Raw genomic sequence first — 13,444 nt, 5'->3', positions numbered from 1 at the left:
CTTGGCGGGTCCCCCTAGTCCGTTGGGGATGAGGTCGAGAGTGGCATCTCCTCGAGTTGGTTCCTTGACCAGCTGTTCCATGAAGCAATCCTTTACAGCCTCTAGGAACTTGGTTTCCCTCGCACTGTTGGAGTGTCCAATACTCCAATCTATCCCAGGGTGGTTGAAATCCCCCATCACCATCACACTTCCGCTTATGCATTCCTGCCTCAGTTCTGCTTGTAGATCATTGTCGCTTGCTTCTGGTTGTCCAGGTGGGCGATAGTATAGTCCCAATTTGGTGTCAGCTCCCTTTCTCCCTGGTAACTTAACCCATAGGGATTCCAACTCTTCCACCCTCGTTGTCATATCCATCTTGGTCGACTGAATAGAGTCTTTTATGTATATCGCTATTCCTCCACCCTTCTTGTACGTCCTGTCTCTCCTATAGAGTTTATACCCTGGCAGTAGAACATCCCATTTGTTGTCCTCAGACCACCATGTTTCTGTGATTCCAATTATGTCTAGGTCTTCTTTGTTGGCCATGACCTCTAGCTCTCCCATTTTGGTCTTAAGACTCCTTGCATTGGTGTACAGACAATTTAAGTCTCGGTTTTCTGCTTTCCCTGCCGTGTGTCTTCGTAGTTTGATTCTCTTGTCGTTGTTCCCCTGGGCTGCCAGCCCCTGAGTTTCTTTTAGTTCATCGCCTTCCTGTGGTGCGTTTTCTTCGTCCTCAGTTGGCTTCCTCATTTCTGCATGTCCCTCTAGTTTCTGCTGTTTTTCCTTCTCTTCGCTCTCTGTTATTACTTGTTCCTTGGACCTCTGTAGATCATCCTTGAGTCCTCCTTTGCCTTTTTCCCGCTTGTCTTTGAGGCCTAATTTGCATTTTTCCCGTGCAGTATCTTCATTGGATACTCCTGTCCGAAGCGTCGTCTCCAGGTCGGCTGTCGGCTTTCCCCCTCTTGTCAGTTTAAAGCCTTGTCTATTGCGCTCTTAACATTATTTGCCAGCATTCTAGTTCCTGTCGTGCTCAGGTGCAGGCCATCCTTCCTGTAGAGCTTGTTCTTTCCCCAAAAAGTTGACCAGTTCCTAACAAAGTGGAAACCTTCCTCTTCGCACCATCTCCTCAGCCATACGTTTATTGCTTGCAGCTCGGTCTGCCTCCTCACATCCGTCCTCGGTACTGGCAGGATCTCTGAGAACGCTATCCTCCGTGTGCTCAGCTTCAATTTCCTTTTTGCTATCCTAGCTTTATTTAGATAGTTATCTGGTTAGCAGACTGAATATCCCACTAACAGAAATGGTTCATAGTCAAAATCACACACCGACAACCGAGCACAGACAACTGAGCGCAGGACTTAATTGCGCCGAAGAAAACCTGTATTTTAAAGGGTTCCGATGGGAGGTGTTGGTGAGGAACACCCCCCACACACACACTTTACTTAATAGAGATTGCACTGGCGTTGTGGGGGTTTTGGGGGGGTTGTAACCCTCCTCATTATACTGGAAACTTAACTTTTTCCCTGTTTTTAGGGAAAAAGTTAACTCTTCGGTATAATGTGGGTGTTACACCCCCCACACACCCCCAACATGGCAGTGTGACGCAGCACGATCCCTATTAAGTATAGTGGGGGGTTCCCACCCCACGCCCCCTGTCAGAACCCTTTAAAATGTGGGTTTTCTTTTGCGCGATCAAGCCCTGCGCTCAGCTGTCTGCGCTGGGTTATCGGCGCGCCTTTGTCCTCACGCGCTTTTGACCTGTCACCACAGAAATAACTGACTCCACCCAAGTCCTAATCCAGGACCATTCCAGCACTCTCTAGATAGTGCCATCACGGTCAGAAAAAATATTCAGCAGCATTAGCCAGTTAATTTTGAAAAATATTCCCCTAGCTAACACTTATCTGATTAAAAACACCTGCTAACCAGATAAGTGCCTTTGACTATTGACCCCCATAACTTGCATGTCCATTAGCTTTACCCTCTGGAATTCCAGCAGTTATTCAAAAGTGTATGCAAATTATGTACTTTACATGGGCATAAAATAATGCATGCATTAACACAGGCAGCCTTACACTTTCTCTTTAAAATTAAATGAAATTAATATGCTTTTACGGATCATTCTGTTTGTCTTTCCACAGATGAGTAAGAAATACGGCCCAGTATTCACACTGTATTTTGGATCAAAGCCAAGTTTGATTTTGTGTGGATATGAGACCATGAAGGAGGCTCTGATCAACCAAACAGAACAATTTGGAGGCAGAGGTTCTTATCCGGTCTTTGACCGTTACACCAAACACAATGGTAAGGTAACGAGACCAATTATCTAACAAGTCACCAAGGTGCAGTGTCATAAGCGATGGTGAGAGGCACCCGGGGGGGGGGTGGCACCCCTCCCCCACCCTACCTGCATCGGCTCCTTCCCCGCTCCCTCTTTTTGCGCATGCACACGCGCCCCTTCCCTTCCCCGTACTTCTTTAATATTCCGGGCACAACCAACAACCCCCAACCTGCTGATCGCGCCAGTATTGGCTCCTCCTTCCTAGATGCGGGTCCAGGAAGTGACGTCGGAGAAAGCGGTTACTTACTGTAACAGGTGTTATCCATGGACAGCAGGCAGATATTCTCACACATGGGTGACGCCACCAACAGAGCCCTAGCATGGACCATTTCAAAAGTGTATCGCCACTTCAAGTCTCCAGAAAGTTCACAATAGTCCGCACTGCGCATGCGCGAGTGCCTTCCCGCTCGACGTAGGCGCGCGGTGTCTCAGTTAAGATAAGTCAGCTAAGAAGCCAACCAGGGGAGGTGGGTGCATTGTGATAATATCTGCCTGCTGTCCCTGGATAACACCTGTTATGGTAAGTAACTGTGCTTTATGCCAGGACAAGCAGGCAGCATATTTTCACACATGGGTGACCTCCAAGCTAACTAGAATGGGATGGTGGAGTGTTAGCCTTTAAGAAAATAAATTTTGTAATACTGACTGGCCGAAGTGCCCATCCCGTCTGGAGAAAGTCTCCAGATAATAATGCGAGGTGAATGTATGAACTGAGGACCAAGTGGCAGCTTTGCAGATTTCCTCAATAGGAGTAGATCTAAGGAAAGCTACAGAAGCTGCCATAGCTCGGACTTTGTGAGCTGTGACACGACTCTCCAGGTGCAGTCCAGTCTGAGCATAGCAGAACGATATACAGGCAGATATACAGGCAGCTACCCAGTTAGAAATCGTTCTCTTGGAAACAGGGTGCCCCCAACTTGTTAGGATCAAATGAGATGAAGAGTTGAGGGGATGTACGGCGTGTCTTTGTCCTGTCAATGTAATAGGCCATAGCACGCTTACAGTCCAGAGTGTGAAGAGCCATTTCTCCTGCATAAGAATGAGGCTTAGGGAAAAAACTGGGAGAACAATCGATTGATTGAGATGAAACTCCGTCACAACTTTCGGTAGAAACTTTGGATGCAAGCGAAGAACCACTTTATCATGGTGAAAAACTGAAGGGTGGATCTGCCAAAAACACTTGCAACTCACTGTCTCTCCTGGCAGAAGTGAGCAAGATAAGAAAGGCAACTTTCCAGGTAAGAAACTTGAGATGAACTGTGGTTATTGGTTCAAATAGAGGCTTCATTAACCTGGGAAGAACCACATTAAGATCCCAGACCACTGGATGAGGTTTGAGAGGTGGTTTCATATTGAAAAATCCTTTCATGAATCTGGAGACCAAAGGATGGGCAATGAGAGGCTTTCCCTCTACTGGCAGGTGAAAAGCTGTAATAGCACTGAGATGGAGTCTTAATAGATGTAGATTTGGGACCAGAGTCAGACAGATGGAGTAAATAATCCAACAGCAATTCCACTGACAAGGAAGTTGGATCGTGATGGAGGAGACTCCAGGAAGAAAAACAAGTCCACTTTTGTTTATACCATTGTTGAGTGGCTGGTTTCTTGGAGGCGTCAATAATATTGCATACAAGCTGAGAAAGATGTAACTCAGACAGATTCAGCCCGAAAGAAACCAAGCTGTCAGGTGTAATGAGTGCAGCTTGGAATGTAAAAGAGATCCTTGATGCTGAGTAAGTAGAGTAAGAAAAATTTGCAGAGGTATTGGTTCCCTGGAGCTAAGTGAAGTAGAAGGGAGAACCAATGCTGCCTGGGCCACCGAGGTACAATTAGAATCATGGTGGCTGACTCTTGTTTGAGTTTGAAGAGTCTGTAATATGAGAGGAGTGGGAAGAAATGCATAGAGAAACATGTTCATCCAATTCAGAAGAAAGGCATACACTTCCAGATGGTGAGGAGAGTATAGTCTGGAGCAAAACAAGGGCAACTAGTGATTGTGGGGAGCTGCAAATAAGTCCACTTGTGGAGTGCCCCATTGAAGAAAGATGAGATAGAGAGCTGCAGAACTGAGAGTCCATTCGTGAGATTGAAGAATTCTGCTGAGGTTGTCTGCTAGGGAATTCTTCTCCCCTTGAATATAAGCAGCCTTTAAGAAAATGTGGCGAGCTGTCGCCCAAAGCCAGATTTTCTGGGCTTCCTAGCATAACAGGAGAGAGCCCGTACCTCTTTGCTTGTTTATATAGTGCATTGCTACTTAATTGTTTGTGCGCAGGAAGAGGACTTGAGAGCTTAAGCGATGCTGAAAAGCCTTGAGGGCAAAATACATCGCCCATAGCTCTAGGAAATTGAGCTCTAGGAAATTGATGTGAAATTTCCGTGCCCTGGCTGACCAATGACCCTGGGTTTGAAGGTCATCCGGGTGCACCCCCCCCCCCCCCAGGTGTAAGGAGATGCGTCCATCTGGTAGACCATGACATCCTCCTACAAACACTAGACTCCATAGGAATTTCAGGCAAAGTATTCGCATGGTTTAAAGGCTTCCTACAATCCAGAACCTACAGGGTGAAAACAAATAAAGAAAAATCAAAACCATGGTCCTGCGGAGTTCCTCAGGGATCACCTCTTTCTCCCACACTATTCAATATATACATAGCCTCCCTCAGCTCCTACCTAGACAATCATGGCATAACCTCATACAGCTACGCAGATGGCATCACCATTCTCCTCCCCTTCGACCACCCAGAATCCACCATGACAGGCACAATTCACAGAACTCTCGAAACAATAGCAACATGGATGACAAATCACAAACTAAAACTTAACTCTAACAAAACGAAATTCATCCTCCTAGAAAACAGCAAAACTCCAATCTTAACAAACCTAGTAATAAAATCGATATCATACCCCATTCAACCCACACTAAAACTTCTTGGAGTACTAATCGACAGAGGCTGTACCATGCAACCACAAAGCAACAAAGTAATAAAAACATCATTCGTGACTATTAGAAACCTAAGACAAATCCATAAATTCTTCGACTGGTACAATCTCTTATCCTTGGACTTATAGACTACTGCAACGTACTATACCTCCCCTGCCCAGCAACCATGATAAAGCAATTACAAACAATATAAAATATAGCTCCCAATACCAGCAAGAGTACCCTTCAAATTCTACTGCCTACTATAGAAAGCTATTAATGGAGAAAGCCCAACCTACTGGAACAACCGACTAACCCAGTCTACCTCAGCCAGGCACAGGAGAACCCACTCATTATTCACACACCCACCAAAAATGTCAAAAGAGGAAAACTATATGACAATCTAATGGCTACCAAAGCAGCTAAACTAGACAGACAAATCACCAATCTGCTATCTACGACCACAGACTACAAAACCTTCAAAAAAGAAACTAAAACCCTACTCTTCAAAAAACACATAAAACCTGTTTAACACGACCAGTTCCTTCCCTAACTCCACCTATCACACACTCCACCCTTATCTAATCTAAAATGTTTCTAATTACCCAACATGTTGCTATTTAAGTTCTTGACAATTCTTATGTAATTCTTAAGTTCTCAACAATTCTTATGTAATGCTTACGACAATTCTTATGTAATGTTACAATTCTTGTAACCTCCTGACAACTCTTGTGTAATCCACCTTGAACCACAAGGTAATGGCGGAATAGAAATCACTAATGTAATGTAATTAGTACCCTTTGATGAGGAGGCAAGTGAAAAAGTAGGCCTCTGGATAAATTGGAAGAGGTCATCCACCATTGAAGTAACTGCTGAAGAGATGATGTGGCAGAGATATGATGTGATAGATGATCTGTTGTTTGAGACCACCGGGAAGCGAGAGTCCACTGAGGAGTGTGAAGATTTAGCCTGGCCAGTAGTATCACATGCACTATGGAAGCCATGTGGCTGAGGAGAACCATCATGCATCTCGCAGAGATGGTCTGAACAGTAAACATCTGTTGACAGAGGCTGAAGAGAAAATGCAAGTGATCTGGAGGGAGAAATGCTCTCATAAAAATAGTGTCTAGGATAGCCCCAATTAACTGAAGACATTGAGATGGAATAAGGTAGGATTTGGGGAACTTGACTTCGAATCCCAAAGCTTGGAGAAAGGCAATGGTCTGAGATGTTGCCAGAGCCACATCCTGAGCCAAAGAAGCTTTGATCAACCAGTTGTCCAGGTAAGGAAAGACTTGAAGACCGTGGGATCAGAGAGATGCAGCCACTACAATCAGGCACTTTGTGAAGACTCTGGGAGAAGATGCCAGGCTGAAAGGAAGGACCTTATACTGATAATGATGCAGATTCACTTGAAAGTGGAGAAATTTCCTGGAAGACAGATGGATTGGAATATGAGTATAGGATTCTCTGAGATCCAGAGAGAATAGCCTGTCGTTCTGATCCAGAAGTGGATAAAGCAGGGCAAGGGAGAGCATCCGGAATTTCTCTTTGACTAGAAATTTGTTGAGATCTCTGAGATCCAGAATGGGTCGCAGTCCTCCCGTCTTCTTTGGAATTAAGAAGTAACGGGAGTAAAATCCCTGATGTTGTTGAGATAGAGGAACTTCTTCAATGACATTTAGAAGAAAGAGGGATTGAATCTCTTGAAAGAGAAGAGAGGACTGTGCAGGATCCGAAATACACTCTCTTGGAGAATGATCCGGAGGTAGGGTATGAAAATGAAGAACATACCCTTGATGAATAATGTCTAGAACCCAGATATCTGTAGTAATGAGCTCTCAACGGTATATGTAATGTTGAAGCCGCCCTCTGATCAGCTGAGGTAGAGGTTGGAGAATGGAAACTGTGGCTATGCTCCTGAGGAACACGTCAAAAAAACTGTATAGGCTTTTGTTGAGCAGCCTGTTGTTTAGGTTGCTGACGTACTTGCTGCTTTTGCTTCCTAGGTTGAGGAGGAGCAGAACTCGCAGTATTCCTGCATTGGTAAGAAGAAGCAGGTTTGAAAGGACAAGTTGCTTGAGGCTTCTTCTTTGGTTTGATCAATGTGTCCTACCGGGTCTCATGGGTAGAGAACTTCTGAGTGGCCGTGTCCATAGATGGTCCAAAAAGCTCTTCCCCATAGCAAGGAGCTTTGGTCAACCGATCCTGATGGTTAACATCTATCTCAGAGACATGAAGCCACGCAAGATGCCTCATAGCCACCGACATGGCTGCTGCTTATGAGGTGAACTCAAAAGTGTCATAAGTTATGCGGACTATATATTCCCGCAGCTGGAAAGCAGAAGCAATGAGCTTTTGGAACACCGGTAACTTATGTGATGGAATATACTTTTGGAAAGTTGAAAATTGTTTAATCAGATGTTTCAGGTAAAAAGAAAAATGGAAATTATAATTCCAGCTCTATTGGCCAACATTGCATTCTGATAAAGACGTTTACCAAATTTGTCCATCACCCTAACCTCTCTGCCACTACGGACGCATAAACACTAGCCCCCAAAGACTTTTTTTTTAAAAGAATCGAGACCAGCGGGCAGGCAGAGGGAAGCAGGAGCCCGATCCTACAGGCAAGTTAATCCGCCCCTCCCCCAAATCAGCGGGGGCTACTTTAACTGGGAGACAAATTATTACAGTTAAATGAGACAAATTATTACAGTTGCTTCTACAAGAGGTTCCTAGAACAAAGAGGAAGGGATCCTTCATTCTCCCTTCTTGCCCTGCCGACCCGACCAGCACAACCAACGTCAGGGCCATTGTCCCGCCCCCAACGACTGACCTGACCTGACCTGCCAGCTTCAACCCTTGGAAAAGGGCCAACGAGGGTGCCACAGTCGATTTCAAACCGACAGAACAAAGAGGAAGGATCATCCATCTTCCCTCCCACCCTGCTAAGGTTCTTTGCTAAGGTTCTTCTGTTAAGATTTTCTACTAAAGTCTTTGTTCTCCGCACTTTACTTACCATATTGATAGATGCATGTGTTATTGTTAGACACATATGTGATTACTAAACGCATGTATTAAATGCCTGGGTCACATGTACTAAACGCATTAGACGCATGTAGTAGACACATTCGAGGCATGTATTAGATGCATGGGATGCATATATTAGACACATTTATTCGACGCATATGTTAAATGCATGAGTGATTGTTATACGCTTACATTAGATGCATACATGACTTAGGTTGGGAGAACTAACTCACCCACACAGCCATTACTATCAGTTACTACCACTACCACTACCACTAACACTACCACTACTATCAGCTACATCTTAAGAGCTAAATTGATATGTTTGCTACCAAGTAAACAAACTAGAAATTGGGAGTGTTAGGGAAACTAATATAGTGATTGCGACTGGAAGAGTCACACTACCCTGCAAACATGAATTTCTTATTGATTTTACTGATCTATATAATAAGTGGTAGCATCAAAGATGTTAACTCACTCTGTCCACAATTATGTTCAGTCCATAACCCTGATCTATCAATCAAGCACATAATTAACCCACACGAAGATAGGGTAAATCACATTAACGTAATCTCAAATAAAGGAAGACATCAACGAACCCCTAAAAAAAGAATAAGGAAAGTAAAACCTATCAGAACCACTACTCCTATCAAGCCTATCACAGCCGCCTCTGTACCCTGAGCATATCTTAATACTAGATCTGTCAGGAATAAAACTTTCCTAATTAAAGATTGGATCATCAGCAAGCAAATAGCCTGCCTTTTTCTAACCGAAACATGGCTATTGTCTGAAGAAGATCCAATAATAACTGATCTTCTACCAGATAATTTTAAAATCCTTACACTGAACCTTGAGGGAAGAAAAGGGGGAGGATTAGCAATTATTCTTAAGGAAGGATTTGAGTTTGGTCTATTGGATTCCAAAATGACCAATCAGCTAGAAATTTTAGCCTGCAAAATTAGCAATAAGGAACTAGAAGAATCCCTATCTTGCATATTATTCTATGTCCCACCGAAAAGCTGGCCAAAAGCCAAAGAGGATTTTTGTGAATTTGTTCTACATAATTCAATTACTCCTTCTTACAATATCATCGCAGGTGACATAAACATACACCTAGATGAAGAGGACAATCCAGATACGAAAGACTTTAAAAACTTTCTATCCCTACTTAACTACAATCTCCCTTTACCCACACAAACACATGAAAAAGGTCATCACTTAGACGTGGTAGCTATGTCCACAAAGGAAATTTTAGACCCTGCCATCTCTCTACCTGATGGCACCTGGTATCACGATATCTGGTCTGACCATTTCACTTATTATTTCAAATTAAGCTGGACTCATTTAAAATCCAAGACACATCCAAAGATAAAAAGAGAACATTACACAAGAGGCTATATTAATCCAGAAGAATACTGGTCACAATATGAGCTACAAGCCGAGATAGGTGAAGGAGTCGATTTTTGGGATCACTGGATGAAAACTAGCACATCCATTTTAGATAAAATTGCCCCCAAACAAAATAGCAAAAGCTGCGCAAATAAATATATCAAGTGGTTTGACACCGAACTTCTGAAAATGAAACAACTAGTAAGACGACTGGAAAGAATTTGGAAAAAAAACAGGAGAATTGTCAGACCATAATAACTGGAGATCTAACATAAAAATCTACAAACAACTGATAAAAGACAAACGTAAAGCATTCTACTCTTCTAAAATCAACTTATCTAACACTAGTTCAAAAGGAATTTCAACTTGGTTACAAATTTAATTGACACCACACGCTACACTCAACTCGTGCACAATATTAAACTACCTTCAGCAAATGATTTAGCACAGCATTTCGACTCAAAAATTAAAAACCTAAGAAACAACTGTTCGACAAATGACACTAATGATCACCAAATAGCTACCAGACAAGAACATGAAATACCAGCAGACATGATCTGGAATTCCTTTCAAGATTTAGAATGGAATAATTATATCAAACTATATAACAAATACTCTAAATCATACTGCGTTCTGGACTCATGTCCCCAGGAAATTATGAAAGCGGCTCCATTAGAATTTAAACTATCTTTACTGAATTACTTAGCCCATAACCTAAAAAATGGAAAGTTCCTCACTAACATTGGTCACATAATAATAAACCCCAATTCCAAAAAATAGCAAAGATTCATCAGCACTGGTAACCAACCAGTAGCATCAATCCCATTTATTGTAAAAATCATGGAAGGATTGGTACATACTCAACTGATGGAATATCTTGATCAGTTCTCACTCTTGCATGAGACTCAATCTGGTTTTAGACCTTTGTTCAGTACCAAGACAGTAATTGCGGCTATCTTAATCTACGTCTCTTGTTCAGTAAGGGCCTTAATGCCCTGATCATGCAATTTGACATAAGCTCTCCTTTTGATTTAGTGGACCATGGGAAACTGCTACAATGCCTAGACACAATTGGTATTAGGGAAGAGGTTTTAGACTGGTTTTGAGGCTGCCTTATGTCCCGTACCTATCAAGTATGTTTCAATTACGATCTCTCTGATACCTGGAGCAACCCTTCTGGCGTACCGCATGGATCACCACTATCCCCATTGCTTTTCAATGTCTACATGTCCTCACTAGGTGTGCAATTGACCCAGCTGGGGATAAAATTATTCAGTTACGCAGATGACTACAATCATCATTCCATTTACTCACTCTCTCTCTTGGAAACCACTCCCAAGGCATCAGAAGCATTAAATTTGATGAAGCACCTTAAATTTAAAGAAATCGGAGGCGTTGGCCTCTGATGAGGGTCTGCGGCGTTCTTGGAGGGGGGCCTTTCCCTTGCAATGGGCGGATTCCTCCTTTCGCTATTTGGGCGTTCAGCTATCTATGAATGTTAGGGAGCTTTACCGGTTGAACGTCGCTTGTTTGCTCTCCACTACCGGTTCCGTGTTGGCCGCATGGCGTAATCTGCCTCTTTCTTTGATGGAGAGGGTGCAACTTTTTCGGATGGTTTTATTCCCTAAGTGGCTTTATGTTTTACAGACTTTACCTTTGTTTCTCATGTGTAAGGATATCCGGGCTCTCTCCTCCTTGTTGTCCAGGTTCTTTTGGGGGGGTCGGAGACCTAAGTTGCGGTGGCAGTTGCTGGTGGGCTCCTGGGGCCGGGGCAGTTTTGGGGTGCCGGATATTGCTCTTTATAATCAGGCGTGTCTTTTACGCCATGTCCGGGACTGGGTCTTGGGTACTGCCCTTTATACTGATGTTTTCCTGGAGCGAGATTATTTTTATCCTTCTCATCTTCTCTCTCTATTGCAGTCTTGATTGGCGGCTCTGCCGGTTTTCTGTCGCCGTAGTGTTTTGTTTCGCTGCCTTTGGGAAGTGTGGCGACGGGTGCTGCCTTTTTGGCGGCAGGATCCTCATGTTAGTGTGTTACTGCCTCTGACCGGTAATCCTTCCTTTCTCTCTGGGCTCCTTCCCTCTATCTTCGGGCGCTGGCGGGCTCGAGGGTTTGAGTTTCTTTTTCATATGATGCTGGATGATGGGACGCTACTCTCTTGCGATGAGTTGCTGCGTAGTGGTTTGCCTTCTTCGGGTCTTCTCTTTGCTCATTGTCAACTGCGGCATTATGTGCAGTCCCTTCCTCGGAGTTCTCTTTCTTTGGATTTTGGGATTAGTTTTCGCTCCTTTTTGGAGGGGGGGGAGGACTCTGTCTCGGGGATCTCGGTCTCCTTATATCATAAACAGCTTGGGGCTCTTGGGCCTCCGAGGGATTTTACCTTGGTGCTGAAGGCTTGGCAGAGGGATTTGGGGCGGGAGCTCAGGGTGGGTTTTTTGCTTCGGGCTATTCGCCGTATCCCTACTTTGGTGCATAGTGCAGAGCTTCGAGAGTGCCACTTCAGGACCTTGTTGAGAGCGTATGCCTCCCAGAGCCGGGCCTACCATATGGGATGTGTTGATACCCAATACTGTCTCACCTGTCATGCGGAGGTGAACTCTTTTTTTCATGGTCTTTGGGAGTGTGAGAGTATTCAGAGCTTTTGGGGGACCCTGGATTCCTTTCTTCAGGGTCTCCTACAGGTTTCTGTTCCTGTCTCTGCATACCATATGCTGTTCGCTCATTTTTCTTTGTTTTCTGTGTATACCTCTGCGGAGAAACTGTTTTTGAGCAAATGTTATATTTTGGGGAAAAAGTGTATATTGAATTTCTGGCTGGCGGATGTCCCTCCCTCCTTCTGGTACTGGAGGAATAAATTACATGCTCTTCTAGGATGGGAGGCCACGCTGGCTTCTTCCTCCCATCGACGGAGCAGAGACTTTGTTCATATTTGGACTCCCTATTTGGACAGTTTGTCTCCCCGGGTTCGTAGTCGTATCTTGAATAGACTGCAGTTGTATTCCCTTTCACCTGTCTGATCTGGGGGGCGGGGGGGTTTGTGGGGGTTGGGGGGGTGGGGTTTTGGGAGGGGTCTGCTTTTGGGGGGGTTTGGGGGGTGAGGCGTTTTGTAACCTGAGAGGACATAAGAGTCCAGTCCTCTTGGGGGAGGGGAGCCCTGTTTTTTACATTTGACTTTGCCTGCTGTTTGTACCTGTTGTAGTTTGTTGCTTAATAAAAAACAGATTTCACCTAAAAAATTTGATGAAGCAATGGATGACTGAATTCAAACTGAAACTTAATTCCAAAAAAAACAAAATTTTTTGTAGCTTCGCCACACCCGCTTGACACCGAAACACCGCTATACATCAATAACTTTAGTTATCCTATTCAGTCTACTCTGAAGGTATTGGGTATAACACTAGACCAGCGCTTAACCATGAAGGACTAGGTAGACTCCTTAATCAGAAAGCGTTTTTTCACTCTCTGGAAACTCTGATCCATCAGAGCGTATTTTGATATGCCAGCATTTAGAATACTGGTACAATCCCTCGTACTGAGTTAACTTGATTACTGTAACATCGCCTATTTAGCAATTTCCCAAAAGAATATGCGACGTTTACAATTAGTGCAAAATGCAGCGGTCAAACTGATTTTTGGGCTGAAGAAGTTTGATCATTGAGACCTTACTACCGACAGCTGCATTGGCTGCCAATGGAGGCACACGTAAAGTTTAAGTTTGCCTGTTTCTGCTATAAAGTACTATATGGTCTAGCCCCTAAATACATAACTGACCTTTTCTCCTTCT

General features: G+C 43.9%; 1 protein-coding gene across 1 annotated transcript in view; it reads left to right on the top strand.

Moving 5' to 3' along the window:
* The window catches only part of LOC117364878 (cytochrome P450 2F2-like), a 142,022-nt gene that overhangs the window by 25,409 nt on the left and 103,169 nt on the right, over nt 1-13,444 (top strand). The window contains exon 3 of the mRNA XM_033954603.1: nt 2,121-2,283. Coding sequence (XP_033810494.1) covers nt 2,121-2,283 — 163 coding nt within the window. The remainder of the gene's footprint in view (nt 1-2,120; nt 2,284-13,444) is intronic.

Source organism: Geotrypetes seraphini, chromosome 8 (genome assembly GCF_902459505.1).
Source record: "Geotrypetes seraphini chromosome 8, aGeoSer1.1, whole genome shotgun sequence".
Lineage (NCBI taxonomy): Eukaryota > Metazoa > Chordata > Amphibia > Gymnophiona > Dermophiidae > Geotrypetes > Geotrypetes seraphini.
The sequence above is the reverse complement of the archived record's forward strand: the minus strand, read 5'-3'. Positions and strand labels throughout refer to the sequence as shown.